General features: G+C 45.0%; 1 protein-coding gene across 1 annotated transcript in view; it reads right to left on the bottom strand.

Moving 5' to 3' along the window:
* Nucleotides 1-24,887, bottom strand: part of VTA1 (vesicle trafficking 1) — a 329,175-nt gene that overhangs the window by 24,471 nt on the left and 279,817 nt on the right. The window contains exon 7 of the mRNA XM_086927161.1: nt 3,515-3,598. Within this exon, the coding sequence (XP_086783287.1) occupies nt 3,515-3,598 (84 nt within the window). The remainder of the gene's footprint in view (nt 1-3,514; nt 3,599-24,887) is intronic.

Genomic DNA, 24,887 nt, shown 5'->3' with positions numbered 1-24,887 from the left:
CATCGCACGCTGAAGATCAACTCTTTATAATACTACACCGAGCAGATGGCTGGGTGACAGTGGCGCAGATTTGCAAAACAGTAAAGTTCGTGACAATCTCAGTTGCTCAAAGGATAAGGTGACGGCCATCCACCATCAATCAAATAGTATTGAATAATACTGTACCCTACAGAACAAAACACAGATATATCCTGAACTTGGTTCAACAACAGTCAAAGTCCTTAATAAGTCAAGGATGAGACTATCTTCTTTATCCTTAATTTATATCACTGAATTTCTCCAAACTCAATCCTAGCTGCCAACACGTGTTTCGTCTTTCGTGGTGTAAGCCACAGACTTCCACAGGGCTATTTCTCTTAGAATTGTCCGTAATGACCAGTGGAAATAATTATAAGTTGTTATTCGGGTATTCCACGCAAACGTTCGTTTATCAAAATCTTTACTACGTGAAAAGGTGTGTAGCATCTCCTAGCAGTCTTCTTAAAAGCAATAAATCACCAAAGAACCAGTATCGACAGCATAGTCCAACTCAAATAGTAAAAAAGTGACGCCACTTTTTTACACGTGTTGGCGGCTAGGATTGTGTTTGGAGAAATGCAGTGAAATAAATGAAGGATAAAAAAGATCGTCTCATCCTTGACTTATTAAGGACTTTGACTGTTGTTGAACCAAGCTCAGGCTATATCTGTGTTTTATCATCTCTTTATAGAATATTTCTTTACATGATAGGGATCACGACCCACAACATTCATGCTTAATAGTCAAGGATTCTGAATTGTGTCTGAGGGCTCCTGCCCTTTTTTAGGACACAGTTGTTCTGTACCTAGTTCTGTACCCTAGGCATACCTAAACACATATAAAAGTCGCAGAAGAAATGGTATTATAGTTCCCATTGTTCCATAATATACGATGAAAGGTCATGTTTGCCATGTTCCTGGTTTTTCGTAATGGCTGAACTCACTGTGGATGGAGACAAAGATGACCAAGAGAGTGAGCACTTCCTTGACATGCTACAAGGATCAGACACTAATGGTTCCTTGGAGGGAGTACAACTGTCCCTCACATTGACATTTACGTCACAAAAGTAATGTAAGGCACTGCTCGTACAATTCTATGAACTTTTCTCCCAAATGCAAAGATGAACTTTAGGGTAGCAATGACACTTTCACTGATACTAGCTTGTCAGTATTATCTAAATCTTACAGAATGTCTAGGCAGGTTCAGGAGCGCATTGTTGTGGCGGTCACTAAGATGAGGGCAAAGCTGTATTGACTTCTAGCAGAGTCCCTAAGATGACCCACTGGTTCTTGTGATAAAAGTGGGGCAGCTGACTTCTGATTTTTTTCCGCAGACTAAACAGCACTGGCAAAGCCAATAGGTTTCGCCTAAGTGAGACCTATGGGCGTTGTCAATATTTTTTAAAGGTGTTGCACAGCAGCGCAAGCTTCTCTGCAACACGACTGAAAGTAACTAGAAAGAACGGGCTAGCGTTGATCGTGTTCTATTGCTTTTTTTGTTTACTTTAAGTCATGTTGCATAGCAGCCCGCACTGCCATGCAACATCTTTAAAAAACACATTAACAAAGCCAAATAACTCTGAGTGAGATATTTGGCATTGTTCATGTTTTTTAAAGAGGATGTGGCGTTAGGGTCAGAAGTGTTGACTGCAGTACTGGACAACCAGGTTTGAGTCTCAAAGTCAAATCAACATCCAGAGATTCGGGGCAAATCACTTAAACCTCAAGTGCCTAAAAAGAAATGTGCCCTTGCGTAAAGTAAACGTGGCTCATGCACAGCGTTCCAATACCTTTGGGTCCCTGTGCATTATATAAACCTCCTGAAAATGAAATGAGGAAAAAAGGCAACAAGAGGGAGAAGGATGGGACACAATGGTGGTGAAAGAACGATACAGCGATCAAATACCTACCTTCAGGTCGAGTTTGCGCTATATATTTTTTTAAAGTGCAAAACAGCCATAGCATAAAGCGGAGGGGGTGGGGGGGGACAGGGGAACAATGAGAACGAGAAACGGGGTAGAAAGCACAAGGCAAATAAACTAATCTTGGACACAAGCAGAAACAAGCACTGGTAAAGCCAATAGGTCTATCCTATCCAAGATCTAATGGCTTTGCTAATGAATGTCTTTTTAGCCTTGTTGTACAGCATGGTTGAAACTACCAAAAAAAGCAATATGATGTGTTTAATACAGGATGCCTCAAACCACTATTTTATTTTTACTTTTAGCAATGCAGCACAGCAGGTGTACTGATGTGCAACATGCTTAAACAACATTGGACAATAACAAATAATAGATCTATTGGACTTTTGTTAATTATTTTAGGTATTCCCCGATGCCAGAAAAACAAAGCCCAGGCTGTATGCACGACTAAATGAGGTAAAAAATCAAGACTGTTTATAGCAGATGCAGGAGATAAAGTGTGCATCAGAGTGGATAGTCACCAGAAAACATCCTTTATGCAAATGTTATTCTTTGTGTATCATAAATACTATTAAACAAAAAGAAACAACAGTAACTTGGGTTTAAAAAACACATTGTGCCAGTCAGGCTTGAGCCAGTAGTGGAAGGGAAAAACAACAGGGGAATGTGGGAGGAGGGAGGAGGTGGAAGGGGCGAGGGCAAGCAACAATGGAATGCAAAAGGAGTGTGAAGGATGGGTCCAAGTAACAACGGAATGTAGGAGTGGGTGGGGGGATAGGACAAGCTACAAAGAAATGGGGGAGGGGGTGGGAAGGACGGCGCCAATGTAAGCAACAACATAAGATAGGGGAGGGGGAGAGACAGATACACACAAAAAAGAAGCTACCCTGAATGAGTGTTTGATTCTAAGAAGGAAAGAAAAGGTGCACTACACCTTTTTCTGTGGGGTGTTGGGCATACCAACATTGGAAGGACTGTCTCACATGTGTCATGCTTCATCATCGGTAGTCCTCGCTTTCTAAAAACCACGTTTGATAGAGAGCGGGCCTTCACCTGGAGACAGGGAGCCACTTCTACAACTAAGTGGAGACCCGAGCAAAGAAGTGAGCTATTTCAAAAATGAATGCAAACTCCAAATGAAATCTTATTTATATGGAGTTTGCTTAACATTGAAAGCTAGAGTGCGGACCCAGGGATTTGGTACCCCATCCCCATCAGTGTCGTCAACATGTTTCTGCTAAAGTGGCCATGGCATTCATCAAGACGTGATGTAAGGGCTCCTGTCTAGTCTCTAAAGACTAAGATAAATCCACCTGGTAGGGTGACCTTTGTCAAACTCTACTGTGAAAACTTGAAACCCCAGGTTAGGGGTTGGGATGTCTCATGGGAAGGAGGAAAACGAGGGACTCCTGTAGTCACACTAGTCTCAAGGTGGGTCCCTCGTAGTGCTCCTACAAAACACAAATGGAGAATTCTACTCCTCCAGTTTTCCCAGATGTGTTACTCATTCTTTCTTAGAAGAAAGGCATCAGCAGAGATATAAATCGGAACAGAAAGAATGATACTTCTTCTTACCTTTAGAATTAGGATTGTAAAGTGAAGGATCCACAGTTGGGATGTTTTGTGGAGTGGGCTGGACAACAGTACTACTTGCAACACCTGCAGAGAAGTGAGAAAGAAATGGGATATTATTCAAGTTCTTCGAATTGCAGTAGGACACCCCCAACTGTAAGATATTTACTTTCCGCTTTAAATCGTATTAGATAACACAGGATGCCACATTTGAGCTCATCACTTTCTGAACATATGGAGGAATTCTCAGTTCACTTACTGGTAATCTTTATTAGAGTCCTACTCTTGTACGGCCAAGTTATCATATTATCTCATGGGGTGGGCAACCCTGGAGACAAATCTCTTCCAGCTCCTAAATTTAAAAAGAAACTCCTGAGTCATAAATGCCCTTATAAACTGTGAAAGCCCTCAAGATACATGCCCCACTTCCTGGCCACAGCCCTTGTCTGGAAGGAGCATGAAAAGCTAACTCCCACGAGCTAGAAGACACAATTGTGCACTGCTAAACTTGTGAAGTATTGGACTTAAGTGTATATTATGCCTTAGGTAGAGTCAGCACAAAGTAGAGCCACCCTAAGCCGAGCCAAACCAAGACCTTCCTGCAGCCAGGATTGTAAATTACACGTGCTGGGACAACATTATTCCAATGTTCAAATTTCCACTATGGAAACCCATTTCAGTTCCCCCTTGAATCCTCTAACTCGGTTCTTCGAATACAACAATTCTAGGTCTAGGAATGAAGAACTCCTGTAAAACACCTTCATCTACTCCAGGTTCCAAAAGAAAGTGTCTTAGCTTTGTGCCGCAAACAGAGGAGATAAACAGGGCATATTAACAGGGAAGAGCAATCCATATATATTTACACCACACTGACCACATCAAGGGAGTAAAGAACCGCATCCTCTTAAGAGGAAGGGTATAAACATAAATTAGGTAGAATAATATCTTGTTTCAAACAAAAATTCATAGTCATATTATGAAAGGAATGAGGAAATAACCCATGAGGGAAACTCAGCTCAAGAATGCGTTGTTCCTAGATAACATCATTAAAATCACTTTAGCTTGACTGCTGCCAGCCCGGAATGGAATCTGCGAAATCAACGAGGCAGCTGCTCATCACAGAGGTGGTCTCCCAAACTAAGTTTTGATACTCTTTGCAAGGTCCTTCGGAGACTAAAATGGATCAGATCCTCAGAGCGTTAACTTCAGTGGGTAACTGACTGGAGACAATGGACACAGAAATGAAGGATCTCACCACCAAGACAAAGTTGATTTGTGATGAGATCTGTGGCTTCCAAGACATGACATGGTGACATGGTGGAGGCCCTAGACCAACCTTTATCCTCTCTTTAATCTAGGATTGAGCTCCTGCCAGACAGGAAAATGGATCTTTGCACCTTGTGCAACAAAATCGTGAACCTTGAGTACCGAAGCTGTAGAGATAATGCACGTTTCTTCTGGATCACTGGAAAGGCTGAAGGTGCGGATGTTAGAGGCTTTCTTTGCGGTTTCCTTCTAACCCTTCTTGGAATCACGTTCTCCTAGGAATTCCCAGGACCTTCGCATTTTAGGGCTTGAAGTCCCAACCACTTCCGGACACACCCACAGGATATGTCAGCAGTTAGACCAGCTAGCTCTACAGTGCCACTACCACTCTCATGTATCTCACAGTGGTGTAGGTAGTTTCTGGTAACCACTGAACATGACAACCCAGATTCCGCAGGAAAGTGGAAAACAGTTCAGTATGTTTTTGCTCAGACACTCGTGCTTGCTTATTCTTAGAAAATACACAGGATGGCGATCAGGACGTTTCAATAAGTATTTATTGGTCCAGCGACAGTCTTGTGTAAAACATATGTGCTGCGACAATCAGGAGACAGAACCATACGAAAGAGATTGCTAGTACCACTATAGTGCTAATAAGATTAACATAAGCTGTTCAGATACAAACTGCAGCACTTGCATATTCCTGACATGCGCGTCCTAAGTAATTTGCTTGATTGCACCTAGCCTTGTTTGTTTATATGTATGTATGTATGTATGTATGTATGTATGTATGTATGTAGCCAAGAAACCCCTAGGGGAAAACCCTCCCCCTCACCTGATGGTTGAGAACGAAGGACCCCGTCTCTGCTTTGAGGATGACACCCAGCAAGGGGTGTCAGACCGCTGCTTGTAGAAGATTTAGCATGCAGGACTCGTGTCAGTTTGGAAGGAATTCTTCACTAATTTGCAGGGGGAAATAAGGGTCTTGTATACTAGAGTGGTCACCTCAGGGTTTCTTCTGGAATTAATATGTTTTGAAAACAATCAAATGTTTTGAATACAATCATAAATGTGTTTCCAAACAAATGCGATCATGCACAGCTGGCTGTCGGCCAAGGATAAAAAAAGTGGCGACTCCTATACAGAATAATTATACCAAGCCTGAGGACATGTTTATGTATGTAAGGTACAGGGATTATGATAGAGTACTGAGAGCCTGGTGTCAAAGAGACAGGCGCAAGCTACTAGGTAAAAGTAAGTATAAGTATAAGTATAAACCATTTTATAGCGCATTCTTTTACTTGGGAGTATCCTGGCGCGGTGAAGAAAGGCAGAAAGGAGACAGAGAGGGAACCAACTAAGCCACACCAGAAAACAGATGAGTTTTCAGACTCTTCTTAAACTGACCCACGCACGGAATTGAGCGCAGGTGAAGGGGAAGGGCATTACATGTCCTGGCAGCCACCACAGCTATGGACTGACCCCCTAGTCTAGCCCGCTTGAAGCAAGGAAGAGTCATCTTAAACAGGGAGGCTGATCTAAGGGCACGAGAAGGGGCATAAAAGATGAACCGTTTCTTCAGGTAGGCTGGCCCTACCTGAAGAAACGGTAAAAGGTCACCTGTTTGTAATTGTTATGGTCGTGAGGATGGGACAAATGTATGTAATAGGGGTATACATGACAATACTAGCCAAAAAGACATTACACCACTTGAGATGCAAAGAACACATATAATAAGACTAAAACGAATCACTGCCTTATCTGGTCCGAGACCTATTATTGTCTGCTTCCTCCAAACTGAGCCGGTGCATCATATCCTGATAAATGCAACAGAAAACGGACCCAACGCCTTTCATGGTCACAAGATACATATTGCAGCAGACTTCTCGAAGGAGACAAATGATCGAAGGAAGGCTTTTATTTCTCTTCTGCCACTCCTCCACAAATTGGACATCAATCTGGCCACTTTGAAATGGCGCGCATAGGGATCACCATGGACAGCAAATCCAAGAGGTACTTTGATCCAGGGGAACTGCATGCCTTTCGGGAAGGATTAGGTGATGAACATGGAGACTTGCCAATTCCCTCTTGATCTTCCTGCTGTGGAGAAGGACCCAGAAACACATAGCCGAGGACCCTGAAACAAGAACAAAAATCCTGCTCACCACTTAAACCGGGCTGCCTGCCTGCAGTTTGATAACTGATGTACCGCAGCTAAATGTTGACCCTTTAGAATTCCAGTCGGCCCGCAGACCGAGTATAGTAGACTGCATATATGTTATTGATCTGGCTGCTTTTTCTCCCTGGTTTACTTTGGCACAACTGTTTATTGTAGTTGATTGTTAATGTAGCTCATCGTAATATGTTTGAATTTGACTGTAGTTGGTTAGGCAAAACTACTATCCACTTCCCCTCCTCATCCGCAGAATATCCATTTATGTTCCGCTCCATTTGATCTTTGTAGGTTATGGCACAAATAGTTCTCACTCTCGTCCCGGAGTATACACTTTATGGGGTAATGGCTTTTGAGGTTGCATTACCTCCCCCACTTGTACACTGTCTTGAATAGTACAAACACACAGTGGCTCTTTCACTTAACATGCAGGTATCGGAGCAGGCCTGCCTTTCTCTTACACATTATCTCTCACTCCCCCAAAAATCTTTAAACACTGCTAATACTTTAAACCTTTGTAAAGTCTGGTTCTTAGAAACCTTATTTCCTCTCGACCACTGGACCATGGAGCCTCCCAGATGCTATGGTCCCTCAGCTGTATAGCCGCTGACTACAGTTGATAGGGCACACAGTGCAGTATGGTTGTTGGTACGGTTGTTTTTCGGGTTTGCATAGCATTGTGTTAATTTGTACATTGTTCTTTTCTTCCTTCTTTTTTGTGCATACTTTCTTGTTTACTTGTTTTCTTATTTTCTTTTCTCTTCTTCCTCTCTTCTGTTTTCCCGGTCTTCTCCCCCACTAGCCCCGCCGCATAGACTGCTAGTAGGACCTAACTAACCTCCCTGCCCACCCAGTATCATACTCTACCTTTAGACTCACCCCTTGGTTCTCGCAAACATCATGTCCGTGCACACACCCTTGCATTCTTTTCTGGAAGGTCAATGGTCTAATACATTATATAAACCGCAGAAAGTGCTCTCCTATCTCAATTCCAAACACACTGATATAGCTCTCTTACAGGAGACATCTCGCAGAGGCTGAGAAGCTACGGCGTGATTGGGTGGGCAAAGAGATACATGGTTGCTGTCCAGTGCGAGCAGCAGATGGCCCACTGGCGCCCCGGAAACGTGGTGTAGCCATTTTGATCAGGAAAACACTACCCCATGTTGTGCTTAAAACTTGGGTTGATTCGGAGAGCCGCTATGTATTTGCCAAACTAAAGATCAACAGGAAGGTATTATGCATAGGTTCGGAGTATGCGCCCAAGGGTCCGAATCGCGCCTTCCATCTTCAACTCACCCATGTATTGACGGAAATCGATACAGCGAACATCCTGATAAGCGAGGATTGGAATCTGGCCTGGGATGCAGTCTTAGAACACACTAGTCCGCTTGAAGTATCCAATACTGTGGACAGAGCCTTCTTAAGAGATCTTGGGATTGATCATGGCCTTTGCACACATGACGTCTCTTACATCCAACAGCCTGGAAATACACAAACTTGCCCTCTGCTCATGGCACACAATCATGGCTGGAAAGTTCCTTGATGTCACTTGCCTTACTTCCCTTTCTTTGCAAGACTTCAGTACTAGAGAGAGCACTCACGGACCACTACCCTATTTTCTTGCAGGTTGATATGGGCCTGTCATGGCCAATTCATAAGCCCTGGCATCTTAACCCGTTCCACTTCAACACGCAGAAGATAAGAACCAGCTTAAAACCCATGTTCATACTTACAGGGAGAACAATAATGGCTTGGTTGACTCTGCTTTCACATTATGGGCGGTGGTAGAAAAGACCATCAGGGGCAGTTGATAAGGGACACAGCCCTGCTCAATAGGCAGAAGGAGGAGCGTCAGAAGGCAATGGAGGCAGATATAGTCCGCCTCATGCTTACTTACATGGCACACCATTCTCCTATTGCAACCATGTGAAGGCTTGTAGGGACCTCAATACTCTTTTTACTTCCAAAGCAGAGTATACGATACTGTGGTTGTAAAACCGGCGCTATGAACAGAGAGCGAAGGCGGGATGCCTACTGGCGGCGCAGCGCAGGCAGAGGGAGGCGGGCATGGCCATTCCTGCTATCATCACTGACCCTGGGGCGTTAGTCACCAAGCCACAGGAAACTGCAGATGCGTTTGCATCCTACCATAGGGCCCTCTACTCTCCAGAACTTGTCCAGGGATCAGCGCAGATGAATGTCATTTTGGATGGTATTCACATATGTCTCTTACAGGAAGGCACCTGCTTCAAGGCACGATCATTAAAGAGGAGATAGAGCAGGCCATCTCTGATGTACTCTATCATAAAGCCCCAGGTGAAGATGGCTTACCGGCAGAGTTTTACAAATGGACCAATTCCGAGGTGGTGAATCTTCTCCATGAGACCTTCACTAAGGCTGATCGTATGGGCTCCTTGGATTTAGTTTCCAACAGGTGATATCGTTCTTTCCCAAATCAGGAAAAGAGCCTCTTCTTCACAGCTGTTATCGTCCTATAGAGAGCACTCCACCTTTGGTACATTTTACCACTGGTTCTTTAAGGATTTAGGATAGGGTGAGTCTTTTAGGGGACTCATACCGTCCATCTCCTTTGGTCCTGATGAATACCGGGAACTTTCCCTAACGGTTGAAACATGTTGACCAACGCACGATGAACACATATTGAGATACGTAGGTCGTAACTCCCCTTCCAGTATCTCACTCTTTATTATTTTATTATTGTCCAGTTGCTTTTCATTAAAACTCACTCCTATAAAGTTAAACCAGGACAATTTTTAACACTTTTTTGCACTTGCATCTCACAACCTGCTCCACTGTATTACAGGTGTCGAAGCACACCTGGTGACGCTAGGCCACCAGGGTGGACCCCGATGATGAAGCATGTCACCACTAGGTGGGGAGTGAGGGTTTTTTTAGAAAAGGAATAATTATTCCACTTTTGGGAAAACCTTCAGCCTATACATCGGGTGATACTCCTTCATTTGTTTTTCAATATCCGTGACCAGGGGAACAGGAGTATTCCTCGTCCTTCATATGTGGACACAATCCCTTACTCTCCCTCTTGTTTTTTCTGGGTTCTATAATCGTCTGATTTGCCACCTCTACTCCCAGCCACAATTGGCTAGCCTCAGGACAACCTGTAATGAGGAAGACTGGATAGAACTCTTGGAAACCCTGGAACGGAGAGTCCGAGATTCACGGATGAATGTAAGTCTATTTAGGATTCTTCAGGGCTTGGACTGGACCCCAGTACAGCTTCAGGTTGCTCCCTCACTTTGTGATATATTTCATTTATTAATGGATTGTTCTGCCATTCATCCTTTCTGGACAGCAGCGTGGTCTATGCCCTGGGAGTCCATGGATTTGCCCTTGCCACTTCCGAACCCCCTAATTTTCCTCCATGACTTATCGGAACTTTACAAGGTGACCCGCTATGCCTGTCATCTGCTCATCACTGCCCTTGCAGCTGCCAAGATCTGTATTCTACAACACTGGTGTTCTCCACAACTGCTGCCTCATGAGGAAAGACTTGCAGAAATGTACAAGACCGCACCCTATGAAAGGGTCATTTACAACTTAATGGACAAAGCAGATATTTTCTCTTGTGGTCTCCCTTACTGAAGGATGCCCATTCCCAATTCGCCATTACTATGCTTGGGCTTTGTCTGAATAATCCATTTCCCTGCCATCTCTACCCTGCTTTGTAATTTAGTTAGTCTTCCCTCCCTTCTTTTTCCTCCTGTCCTTTTCCCTTTTTTTTATTTTCCTCTCTCCATCTATGGCTCATTTTCTTACTCATGTCCATCTTTTTTTCTTTCTTTCTTATATTTTAGTAACATTTGGTATTGGTACATATATAGCAAACAGCATTTGCATCTTACTATGGATTTCTGTTGGATTCCATGTCATTGAATTTGCTGATGTTTCTTGAAAGAGGCCAAACACTAGCAAGTCTAAGATGGTTATGGATGTGGCTACTTTTCAGGACCAACCATGATCATCTGTTTCCACAACAATTTCAGGCGGTAGCCCACCAGGCTAAAAAAATTGGACTTCTTAGGGACAGACGAAAAAAGAATCCACTTTGGCTCATGATCCATTTTTCAAAGAGTGGGGAAACAAGATAAGTTAGTGATATGGTGGCCCATCATTACAACCAAAGTCTTTTTGTTTGGATCTTCCATCGGAAACCTGAGAATAAATTGAAAGAGGGGGACGATAATTAGAAGGACCTGTGGCAGAGCTGTAGAAAGATGTTTAATTTTCTCATACAGTACTTCTTAGATGAGAAAATACATATTTCAGGTAGTATCAGGTGGGTTACCTAGAGATTTTCCTCCCCTGTATTGTAATTCACTCACAAGATCTGATCATTCATATCTGCTGACAGACCCGTCTGCCAAGACCACGCTATCAACTTAGGTCTGGGTGGACTACTTGGTTGTTCAGTTTTGACTATCAGTGACAGACCTCTCAGCAGTGGGCAGACGGCTTTTAAAAATTAATTCCAGCCATTTGTCTTTGCGGTCTCTGTTGGGAGACCTTTGGCCTTGCAGGCTGACAGATCACAAAATAAGTCTCTTAGCTCTTGATTTTTCTTCCGACAGCACCTGAGCCAACCAATGTAGAACATATTGTTTCACTTTTTCATTTATAGATATGGGTCTGCAAGTTCCAGCATGCATGCTATTTCACAATACTGTCTGTAAGGTGAGCAGAGTTTTCAGCTCAAAGTATAAGACTTGTCAAAGGCTGAAGGATTGTCCTGGTTCTGGCGGCACACAAAGGCCAGAGACATAGGACAAGATACACCCTGTGACGACCATTACAGTACCATTAGGGTTTCAAAAAACCAAGACGTGAGAAACACTACCTGCATAAGTGCAACCACGTATTCTCAACACTGTGGCTATCTCATTTGTTCCTGGTTTAGAAGAGTAGTGTGTAAAGTCTAGGGTCAACATTTCCTCTTCTAGGAACAAGAGTTTGCGCTATATAAGCCTTTTAAAATAATTAAATAAACAAGCTGAATCTTTGCTTGTGGGCACAGATTTTCTATCTGGCTCCAAGTGCCTTGTAGTAGTACTATTGTTTTTTTAAATAAATAAATAAAAGTCAAATAGGAGTAAGAACGATATTCGTGCATGCAACTCATAAAAGAACCCAGATTCCACTTAAGACCCTTCACATATAAAGCCATCTTCAGCTTTGATGGATGTGAAAATTTTGCTAGTGAAGTGCCCCCAGCCCATGTTTATTTCACTCTTCAGTCTCCAATTAGTACAGGTTCAACTGTAGGTGGTGAATTAATAAGTTTCTCCACAACACCATGATGCCTTTAGTCAAAAGAGTACTGAAGAAAAATATGTAACATAACATGACAAATGGGGAAGGTGTTTATGCGGTCCTTTATTATGATGTACAATGTTGCCATAAAGCATACATGAGGTATGTGTTTGTGTTAGTCTTGGCAACTGCATTGCCAGCTTAGCCAAGAAGCACTGAGCAGATATACATTGAGGTATGTGTACTTTTAAGGAAGGCACACCACTCACCAGCATTACTCTGTCTAAGATGGATGACGCCCCAAAGTGTGCACAAGCAAGAGGTCATTTAAACCAGATTCACTATCTTCACAGGAAACAGAACCCTTCATGTGCATATAAAAGGCACAATAGATTGGCCAGTAACTTATATTGCGGTAATGTGGAGAATAACTAGTACTCCACGGTGACCACTTGATGGGACTCAGTGGATGTATGCCCTGAACAGCGTGTAGTGCTTGTTTTTCTTATAGTGTTGCCTCTGTTTACCTGTCTTTAAACTGTCACTACCCTAATAAAATCCTCACGTTCCGCCTATGAAAGTATGAACTCCAATGCAGAGCAAGCAACAAGCATTTCACAAATGGTCTTTGGAGATATTTGATTAAGAACAGCAACATCTTTGATCCATTCTTCAAGTAAGATTGCCTTTCTTTGCATTCTTTGGTGCACCCAGTTGTGATTGTGCTTAGAGTTCTTTGCTGGAGTGCACCATCCCTGCACCTACCTACCACAAACTCTTCGAGGTGCTTACTCTGGTACTGGTCTGACCTAACTGTGGTTTGGCCTTTGGCTCCAATGTATCCTCTTTGCATATGGCCCTGGGTTCTTTTCTCATTCATGGTAATAGAGGACCATGTTCCAGTGCACTCAATCTGCACATGATCCCTAGTCTGTGCTACTCTTACCTATCATGCCTAATGCCCAATCTTTGATGTGCTCTATGTGGCTTCTATTGTTTGTCTGGCCAATTCTGCTTGGGGGCCCCGTCTGCCATTGGCCCTTCCTCTGGCCTCGCTGGTCTTAACCAACCTGTCTACACCACTTTTCTCTGCAAGTAGCCTCTTGTTGTCTCTTGACCTGTCCTGTTGGCTAGTCATTGCTACAGTGTGCCTTCTCTGTATTTGTCCACTGATTCTCTTCAAACCTATCCTTCCCATGACTTCATTTCTCCAGTGAAACATTTCTGTATGAGAACACCAGATAGAGCTTTCCATTATGTCTGCCAGTCGCACGTTCTCTAGCGCATCCATTCATGTAGACCATGGCAATTCTGACTGCCCATTTCCATTGTCATTTGCTCTGCTACACGCTCCATGCATTTGGCCAATAGTGCTCGCCTGATTCATTTTGTCTACAAGTCCTTTGTCCAGCCGTACCTTTCTGCGAGGCCATCATAGGCACTACCAGTGGTAAAAAAAATACTAGCCTGGTGATAAAGATGGGTGTATCAGTCAGAGGTTGAGAGAAAGAGGGAGGAGAAAAGAGGAAGAGAGCGCCAGCAAATGAAAGAGAGGGAAGTGGAGTTGGGAACAGAGGGTTTTATACCTCATATCACTTTACAATATTTGCAATGAGTTATTGGGCAAGCTATCTGGAGAGGCTGAAAGTGTCATATACATCTACTTGGCAGGTACAGGAATCAGAAATGGAGGCAGGCGGTTGTTCCAACAGCTGGCATGAGTTGATATTTTCAATAAAAATGTGATAATTGTGATATTATATCCTCTATCTTTGTCTTCAATGCACCGAACGGAAAAATGTGTGAATGGCCTGTATATTGAGAAGGGCACGTAACTGTCTTACCATCCTCCTACACAAAGAGTAAAGACTGCTTTGCATAATGTTAACGCCAATATTAACACAGATGTTGTTGGCTTCTGTGGAGACATCACTGGAGTAAAGAACCACATTGATAGTGTTGCTTGCAGAAGATGCAGCATGCATTCTTTCCTCCAACTGCCCCCTACTAGTTTGTTCTCATGCAATAAACCACAGCTTTGTATAGTAATTTTCACTCCCTTTACACCTGCTCCCGTGAAGTATTGGTAAGTGGTTGAAAACTGGAGTCAAGAAGATTAATGTGCAGTCATTTGGTGTTTAGGAGCTATGCATGCAAACTTAGCTGAGCAAGCATTATACTTTGCACTATCTACACTGACTGTGAAGGCCAATCAGCACCTCCACTCCACTTAACCATTCTGCAAAATGGCGAAAACGAATTATTGTGCACCATGTTTTGCAATGTGTTTTTGGGGATTTTCAAAGTATTTTAGTAGATTTTCAATTGCCACTGTAAAGTGCAAGATCAAAAACACCAACAGTGGTCATCCACGGTTGATAATGAATGCCACAGATACCAAAAAAAAAGGCTTGACTTGCTTTGTGAGGTAACAGAGACTTGCTTGTGTCCAACCCAACGAACAAATACGCACACTTTCGTTCACACTCCTTAGAACTGCCGACATGATGGCGCTCTTAAATAAGAAATTGTGCCAATAATAGCCAGCGGATGAATTATTCTTCATATGTTTTAAACATATCATATCTCTGGACTGCCCACTCAGGCCATGAAGGAGTGAGCAACATACTTATGTATTTTACAATATTAAGGCAATTCTAGCACATTATGTTCTGACAGACTATCTTTGACCAGTTCCTAAAGAATAGGACTAGAAATACCAGAAGATAAACTCTTGAATTAATTCATCTCAGGCAGGAGAGTCCTTCGGGAAAAACACTGCAGTGTGGCATTCAGACAACCCTGTGTAACCCTTTGGTCAATGACTGTGAAGAGATGATTGGACCCCAAATAGCAAATCTGAGTAAACTAAAAGTGAACAAATGTATACGATATCTGAAGTCAGAAAAACTTACTCCGGTCTCCTTGATTCCTAAAGGGAGATGCAAGACACCAAACACGTTTTTTTTCTCTCCTCGCTGGGCTTTTTGTCTAAATGACAGGTCGAGGAACACACTCTTGAGCTGCTAGAGACCTTGACATTGCCTTTGAGGTGAGGATAGAGGACCTGAAGAGGTCGTTACAGAGTTGTTCTCCGGTTCAGCATTCTTAAAAGATGCTGGGTGCTGAGCACCCCAAAAATAACCTAAGTGTAGGATAACGAGATAACCTAATATGGGAGCTTTAAGAATCAGGTGTCCTGAGATGGTCAGCACACTTCTGGAACTAAGCACTTTTTTTAGATAAAAGCAGCAGAGTCCTTATGAGTCTGATGACTGTGATACAGGCACGGAATGCAGTGTCAGAATCATCGTGGGTATATCCTGGCTCACTTTCAACAACTGCATGAATTAGTAAATACAAACCTTTAATCGTTCAATCCTCTTGCCTTGAAAAATGTTTGCTGGATGATGACTATGACCCCCAGCTCCCTAAGTTTAGCACAGACATTGGTTATGATTCTCTTCAAATGGTGGTGGTTCACCGGCATCATCCTGAACATTATGGAGAATGTGCTGGTGTTTTCGACGGATGTATGTCGTTACTACGCATGCTTTTACAACGTATGCCTTTACCACGCAACTTTTATAATGCAAGTCGTTACAACGACTTGCGTTGAGGGGCGCTGGATAGTGAATAGTTTAATTTACTATTCTAACTCCAGTCCCCGTGGATAGATGGGAAGGTTTTGGATAGTAAATTAAACCATTCCCTATCCTACAGCGCCCCCCAGCGCAAGTCGTAACAACTTGCGTTGTAAAAGTTGTGTGGTAAAGGTAGTGAGTGGTAAAAGTTGCGTTGTAAACGCTGTTCCCCATTTTCGACAAAACAGCAGATGAACGACAGCCACTTCATAGGGAGTAACAGTGTTGTACTGATTTCCATAAATAGCGAAAAGTCCAGATGGGCGAATGTATGCACTGTTTAAGTGGAAAAGCATCATCTCACTACAATGGCTAAAATTCGCTAAAATCTGGGTAAATATAACACTCCAAGTGCCCGACAGGGATTCTGTTTTTTGTTCTCAGGAGAAATGACGCCCTCCTGCCTAGAGAGCAATAATGAACAAGTTACTTACCTTCGGTAACGCTTTTTCTGGTAGATACTATATCTGCCTGTGGATTCCTCACCTTGTGAATATCCCCTTGCGTCAGCAACATTCCGAAATTCTTTTCGTAGCCTCGCGCCGACGTGGACTTGGACGTCATAGAGACACGGCATCGCTCGCGACTCCGCTGACGTCACCGACGCCTACAATAGGCCCACGCCGGCGTGTTGTCATCAGTTCCGCCCTTTTTTCCGTGCCATCGAGGCACACGGACGGACCAATGACAGTAGAAATATACATAGTATACACAATACACAATAGCCAAGGAGAAACACACATAGTGTGAATCAAGTGCAAGAAAGCAATGGAAACAACTCCTTAACATTACAATATATAAACAATATATTATAGAAACTCTGGTAAAGAAGAGTGGACAACGCGGAGGCGGGTGGGTCAGAGAGGAATCCACAGGCAGATTAGGATCTACCAGAAAAAGCGTTACCGAAGGTAAGTAACTTGTTCTTCTGATAGATACATCTGCCGTGTGGATTCCTCACCTTGTGAATAGAGTCCCACAGCAGTCCCCACTCCCGGAGGAGGGTGTCCACTCTTCCAAACCAGGAAATCCTGAAGGACAGAGCGCGCAAAGTGGCCGTCCCTCCTCACTTCGGTATCTAAGCAGTAATGCTTCGCGAAAGTGTGGAGGGAAGACCAAGTTGCCGCCCTATAAATATCCTCAACAGGAACACCTCTAACCAATGCGGAGGTTGACGACTTAGCTCTAGTAGAATGAGCCCTTATACCCTCTGGAGGTTCCTTACCGGCCAAAGAGTAGCAGATCTTTATACACAGAACGATCCATCTTGACAAGGTTCTTTTATGGACCGCTCTTCCTCTTTTGCAGCCAGCAAACCCAACGAAGAGCTGGTCATCCAAACGACAGTCTTTAGTTCTGTCCAGATAAAAAGACACCGCCCTCTTGGGGCCCAGACGGTGTAACCTCTTCTCCTCCTTGGAAGGATGTGGGGGAGGATAAAAGGTAGGGAGGGTAATGGATTGACCAAGGTGGAAAGGAGTCACCACCTTAGGAAGAAAAGCAGCCCTGGTCCCTAGAACCATTCGATCAGCATGAATGGTCAAGAAAGGGGGCTTGGAACTAAGAGCTTGAAGCTCACTCACCCTCCTTGCCGAGGTTATTGCAACGAGGAAGACTGCCTTAAGAGTTAAAAGCCTCATAGGACATTTATGAAGAGGCTCAAAGGGAGCACCCATCAGAAAGGTCAAGACAAGATTTAAGTCCCACTGAGGCACAATAAAAGGAGTAGGAGGGATCTTATTTGTGAGGCCCTTCAAAAACCTTAAAACTACAGGAGACTTAAAAAGAGATGGCTGGTCAGGCAAACAAAGAAAAGCCGACAGCGCCGAAAGATAGCCCTTAACCGTGGCAACAGCAAGCCCTTGCTGCGCCAGAGAAAGAGCAAACTGGAGAACATCAGACAAACGGGCTCTCAAAGGGTCAATAGAATTCCCACCACACCAAGTGACAAATTTTGACCATCTATATGAATAGACAGTTTTAGTGGAGTCACGCCTGGCTGACAAGATGACATCCACCACGTCAGGCGTGAGAGAAAAGGAAATCAGGTTGCCCCGTTCAATCTCCAGGCATGAAGGTGCAATGTCTGGAGGTGGGGGTGTAGAACCTGCCCCTCCATCTGAGAGAGGAGGTCTGCCCTGAGAGGGAGACGGAGTGGCGGGTGAGAGGAGAGGTGGATAAGATCAGTATACCACACCCTTCTTGGCCAGTCCGGGGCGACCAATATAACTTGGGCCCGGTCTTGGCGAATCTTCCTCAGACCCCGAGGAATCAAAGGTATGGGAGGAAACGCGTAAAGGAGATGATTTCCCCAACTCAACTGAAACGCGTCCCTCAAGGCTCCTTGCATCGGATACTGGAGACTGCAGAAGGACGGGCAGTGAGCATTCTCGCGAGTGGCAAACAGGTCCACCTGAGGAGTCCCCCACGTCCGAAAGACGTGACCTACCACCTCCGGGTGAAGCCTCCACTCGTGGTCGGCAGAGAGCTGCCGACTGAGACTGTCTGCACGCACGTTCAGAACTCCGGCCAGATGATTTGCCATCAGACAAATCTGGAGGTCCTGAACCCAGGACCATAGATGCAGAGCCTCTCTGCAGAGACACTGCGACCCCACTCCTCCCTGCTTGTTGATGTACCACATCGCAGTCGTGTTGTCCGTCAGGACTTGGATCGACCGACCGCGAAGGGAAGGGAGGAAGGCCTTGAGCACCAGACGTATCGCCAGCAACTCTAGAAGGTTGATGTGAAGCAACCTTTCCTCTGGAGACCAAAGACCCTTGACCTCCAGATCCCCCAGATGAGCACCCCACCCTAGAGTGGATGCATCCGTTATCACTGTGGCTACCGATGGAGGAAGTTGAAAAGGCTTTCCTTGTGACAGATTGCCTTCCACTCTCCACCAAGACAGATCCGCTGCAGTTTCTCTGGAGATCCTCACTGACTCCCCGAGATCTCCGTTGTGCTGATACCACTGCCTGCGGAGGCACCACTGGAGTGCCCTCATGTGCCAGCATGCATGGTTGACCAACAGAATGCAAGAAGCCATCAGACCGAGCAGGCGAAGGACCTTCAGGACTGGAACGAACGCTCCATTGAAAAATAAAGGAATCATTTCCTGAATGTCGCGAATCCTTTGAGGAGGAAGGAATGCACGACAAACAGTTGTGTCCAGTACAGCACCTATGAACAGGTTGCGCTGGGAGGGCACCAGGTGAGACTTGGGTACATTTATTGAAAAACCCAACCTGTACAACAACTGAGTTGTCTCTTGCAGATGATGGAGCACCTTCTCTGACGACTCCGCTTTGATCAGCCAGTCGTCCAAATAAGGGAACACTGGTATTCCCGACCTCCTGAGATGAGCTGCCACCACTGCCATCACCTTGGTGAAGACTCGAGGCGCAGTAGTAAGACCAAACGGAAGGACCGCAAACTGGTAGTGTTGCGATCCCACCGTAAAATGGAGATACTTCCTGTGCGACTTCAGGATTGGGATGTGGAAATACGCATCCTGCAAGTCGAGCGACACCATCCAGTCTCCTTCCAGCAGCGCTTGAAGAACCTGAACAAGGGTGAGCATCTTGAATTTCTCCTGTTTCAGATAGAGATTCAAGATCCTGAGATCCAGGATTGGATGCAGTCTGCCATCCTTCTTGGGAATCAGGAAATACCGGGAGTAGCATCCCTGACCCCTTTCCTGCTCTGGGACCACCTCTATCGCACCCTTTCGTAACAGAGTTAGCACCTCCTCCTGCAGAAGAGACAGATGTTCCTCGGTGCAAAAGCCTTGACAAGGAGGGTAATTCGGAGGGAATTCCCAAAAGGGAAGGGCATACCCATTTTCTACAAGATTGAGAACCCAAAGATCTGATGTAACCGATTCCCAATCCTGTAGAAAATGGGTAAGCCGGCCCCCCACCGGACCCACATGATCCTGAATAGCGGATCTAGGGCTGCTTTTCTGAGGCAGGGGAGTTGGAAGAAGAGGAGGAGGAAGAGGCCTGACGTCCACGAGGACTTTGCTTTCCCCTGTACGATCTGTACATAGAATGTTGCTGCTGCTGCTGTTGCTGCTGCTGCTGTTGACATTTTCGGTAATTCCGAAAGGAAGAGCGACCAAAGCCCCTGAACCTCCTGTTGGACGAAGAGCCTCTGATCTGGAGACCTAAAGACTTAGCTGTCGCTCTGCTATCCTTAAATCTCTCAAGGGCCGCATCAGCTTTCTTCCCAAAGAGACCAGAACCATCAAAAGGAAGATCCAGCAAGGTCGCCTGAACATCAGCCGAAAAGTCTGAGGATTTCAGCCAGGCTGACCTCCTAGTTGCGACAGCAGTGCCCATGATACGTGCCACAGAGTCGGCAGTGTCCAGACCACTTTGTATAAGCTGGCGAGCCGCCGCCTGAGTATCAGAGATCACTTCCTCAAAATCCTTCCTGCTGGCATCAGGAACGTTAGGAACCAGGACACGCAAAGAATCCATCAGGGCATGCACATATCTCCCCATCAGACAAATGGCATTAGTCGACTTCAACGCCATGCTTGCCGTTGAAAAGGTCTTTTTTGCAACCTGGTCTTGTTTCTTCGCTTCCTTTTCACAAGGAACCTGGGGAAAGGCACTAACATTCTTCTTAGAACAGGCTGCTTGAATGACCAGGCTCTCAGGCGAAGGATGAGAAGACAAAAAAGCAGGGTCCTCAGGTGCAACCCTGTACCTTCTCGCCACACTCTTAGAAACCGCAGGAGCCGACAAAGGTTTCTTCCACACCTCCATAATGGGATCCGTCAAGGCATCATTAAATGGAAGCAAAGGCTCCACCACGGAACACGGAGAATGCAAAACCTCAGTGAGGATATTGGATTTAAACTCTACCGTTGGCAAAGTCAATTGAAGAAGTTCAGCAGCCTTCCTCATAACCAAATGGTAAGGTTGGACATCCTTAGAAGGAGCACCAGAGCCTGAGGGCAACTCCCATTCTGGAGAGAAATCAAGACTTCCTGAATCAGCCAACTCCTCAGAACAGTTCTCCTCCAATTCACCTTCCTCCATATCAGAATGTGAATCCAAGTACCTTTGCTCTTCCAAAAGGAGTTGAGCTTCCCTTCTGGACCTCTCCTTCACACGCCTCGCAGACGGATCCACCAGCGGCTCCGTCGGATCCGGGACCGACGCCGGTATCGAATCCGATGGCACAGAGGAATGCCCTAGAGGACGATCTGGAGCGGGCGACTCCGGAATCGGCGTCGACGACTTCGGCTGAGCCGGGAATTGCCAATGCGGCGTCGGAGCCGGCATATAAGGCATAAACGGAGCTGGAGGATAGGAGTGAGGAACTCCCAAGCCATACAACGCTGAAGGGTCCTGGCCAGGGGCAGGAAAGGGCGGTTGAAAACCCTCGGGCCGGTCCTGAGGAGGGATCGGATTCGGCTCTTCGACAGGTGCGGAACCCACATCCTCCTGAGCCTCTTCCTCTTCTCGGGCCAGGGACGGAGACGGATTCGGAGCCGGGAAGGATTCGGAGCCGGAGTAGGAGACCGCCCATGCGACTCCGAAGGTGAGGCCTCACCTTCAGGCTCAGAGACATCCAGAGTAACCACCTTCGAACGTACCTTCTTCGGTGACCTCGACCTCGAGTCCGACTCCTTACCGGAACGACGTCGGGACTCATGTCTCCTCTTCTTATGCTTCTTCTTCGACTTCGAAGCATGATCCAATGCCAACCTCGAAGACGACCCCTCTCGAGAACCAGACCTCGACTTCGACCTCGCCCTTCGAGAACGAGACCTCGACAATTTCTCTTTCCCAGCCTTCATCTTCGCAACCAGGAGTTTGGCCTCTCTCTCCCTCAGGGCCTTCGGGTTCATCTTCCGACATGAAGAACAATCTTCCACATCATGGTCAGAACTCAAACACCAGATGCAGTCATCATGCGGGTCGGTAATAGACATCATTTTACCGCACTCCCTGCAGGGCTTGAAGCCGGTCTTCTTAGATGACATCGTCGAAGAGACAGGATACAAAGAAGCAGAAAATGGCAACAAAAAGGCAACAAAGTACCAGTTGGCTACAGAGATTCCCGATAACCGTTAGCGTCGACGACGCGGAAAAAAGGAAACTGATGTCATCACGCCGGCGTGGGCCTATTGTAGGCGTCGGTGACGTCAGCGGAGTTGCGAGCGATGCCGTGTCTTTATGACGTCCAAGTCCACGTCGGCGCGAGGCTACGAAAAGAATTTCCGAATGTTGCTGACGCAAGGGGATATTCACAAGGTGAGGAATCCACACGGCAGATGTATCCATCAGAATAGCATCACACTGAAATATTGGCACCCACAACCAATTATTGGGGTTCTATAGGACCAAATATGCCCTGCCACAATTTCTACTAAATTGAATCTTCGGGGACTACGGATTAGTATGGCTGTGGAATGAAGAAAACAACCTTCTGGACTAAATATCGTCTCCTTGAAAACAGGGCAATGGTGTTTGACCTTGCAATACCCTGGCAGTGTTTCATCGCTTTGTGAACAAGTAATGTGTATTGATCTCTTCTTAGTGGTGTGTGTTTCCTCTAGGGAGGTCGATCGGACATCCTAAGTAGTTGGTCACCAAACTGTGTGAGCACATGCCAAATTAGAAAAAAGCCACTTCCATGCGTATACCATTTCATTGCTGGGTTGCATTCTTTTCAGGCTTCCTGGGCTATAGTCTTGAGGTTTGATTCTCAGAAGATCAAGGCTATCTGAGACCGGCCTGTTTTGGCTACCGTAAAGCCTGCAAAACGTTTAATCAGTTTCACCCTATTTTATACGTGGTTTATTCCTCGTTTTTCGGACAACAATTCTCCTCAGATGACTCTAGCCTATGCAGACGTGTCTTAAAATAGTAATCGGAAGCAGAAGAATCCATTGCCAGGCTGAAGCATAGTTTCACCACTAAGGTAATGGGGTAATTGTGCATTGTAATTTTATTGAGTTGCATACAGCAAAGTCTATTAGTGATCGACCAGATCAATATCAAGTCTACGCCTTTGCTCAACACGGTGTGCTTTGTGCTCAAGACAAGAACTCAAAGAAGGCGTCTATCCATAGGTATATTGCTCCCCGTACCTGCCATGCAACATCCATGGCACACACTGGCTCTCGATTTGTAGGTATACCTACTTCCGATTAAGGGAGTATTATTTTATTGATTGTGGTCAATAACTTTGCCAAGATGACAGACTAGATACATATTAAAGGACTTCTGACTGCACCTACTTTAACAGACTGTGTAGTTTTACATCCATGTCACTACTTAGATCCCAATTTGGGAAGCAGTTACATAGACATCTGATTACTGATTTGCAGTTTGCATCCGGTTACCATCCTAAAACCTAAGGCTTGAAAGATACATTAGGCCTTAGCATCAAAGTAAATTCAGGGTTCAACTAGAATAGATTCTTGGAATCCGGATTTGCTCTTGTTGGATATTTTCTTGGACTTTTTGGTCTTCCTTTTTTCTCCTTGTTTTCTTTTATTTTCTCTTATCCCTTCCCATGGATTGAATCCTAATAATGTATCAATGGCTCTGCATTTACTGTACTCTGATGCTACACAAATCCAGAGTATAACATGACTATCTCATTTCAGCTTGTAGCGTTCCGATCGGGGAACTGTGGAGGACATCCTAGCATCCCGGTTTAGGTATTTTTTGAACCAGAAAGTAACCCGATTGAATATTCTGTTTTTATTCGGTCTCCACCACCAGTTTCTGAAGTAAGGTGTTCACTTCCTTTCAAAGCAAAACTTCAAGATGATGAAGATTTCTTGGGTGATACAGTAGGTTCAGGGAACTTGACCTTCAGTGCATATTTATTCCTCTGTGGGAAATGCCTCCTGTCACTAGGCTTGTGGCATCTCCTGTGTTCCTTCCTCTTCTCAAGACCTACTGATTTTAAAGTGTCCATTTTGGATTTCATCAGGTCCATCTTATCACCTGCATGTGATACCAATAGCGAATTGCCAGTGAATGGAAAGTTGAGGATACCCTGTTGGGGACTGGTTTCAACTCTGTAAGCCTTAACCAGGAATTGCATTTGAAACAAATGCCATGGCAATATCCATGAGGAGATAAATCTAAGGAATCTGCTGCAGCACTAATAACCTGGGTGGACACCAGCATTCCCTGCTGAAGGATCTGTTGGAAATCTTGGCTGTCATCTCTTGGCTGTTTTTCCATGAACTCTGCAGATTCCCACAAAGATCTGTTGAACAAGTTACTTACCTTTGGTAATGCTTTTTCTGGTAGAGACTATCTAACCTCAGATTCCTCACTTTAGAATATTCCCCAGTGTGAGACTGGATTGGGAAATCCTTGAGCAGTACCTCTGCTCGGAATTAGGTAGCGTTGATGGCTCTGCATCAACGAGGTCCACTATGGATGTGAAGTGCGCAGAAACCACATAGGCGCCACCCTGGTGGGCTGACATCAGTTTATTTCATAACCATTTCTGTGCCAAAAACGTGGAGCCACGTTAGAAGGATGTTGACCAGTGTGCATGATCTAATTGGATCTTGAAGGTGCAGAGTTCACGTCCGAGAACGGGGAGTATGGGAGGGTCAGTAAGGAATCTGCAGTTAGATAGACTCTCCATCAAAAAAAGCATTACTGAAGGTAAGTAAACTTTTCTTCTGACAGAGACTTTTAACCACAGATTCCTCATCTTAGAATAGATACCAAAGCAATACCTCTTTAGGTGAGAGTCTGCAAGCTGAGTCAAACCAAAAAAATCCCAGAGGACCAAACGGCCAAAATGCCCACCTTGAAAGACCTGACTATCCAGGCAATAATGTTTCGTGAACCTGTGAAGTGACGCCCATGTCGCAGCCTGACAGATTTCCAGGAGAGCCACTTTGCATGCCAAAGAAGTAGAAGTGGCATGACCCTTGTAAAACTGACCCGCAAGCAGGCTGGAGGCTGCTTCCTAGCTAGTGTGTAGCCAAACCTAATGAAAAGCACAA

Source organism: Lissotriton vulgaris, chromosome 6 (assembly GCF_964263255.1).
Source record: "Lissotriton vulgaris chromosome 6, aLisVul1.2, whole genome shotgun sequence".
NCBI lineage: Eukaryota > Metazoa > Chordata > Amphibia > Caudata > Salamandridae > Lissotriton > Lissotriton vulgaris.
Note: the sequence above shows the minus strand (reverse complement) of the source record. Positions and strands in the feature narration are given on the sequence as shown.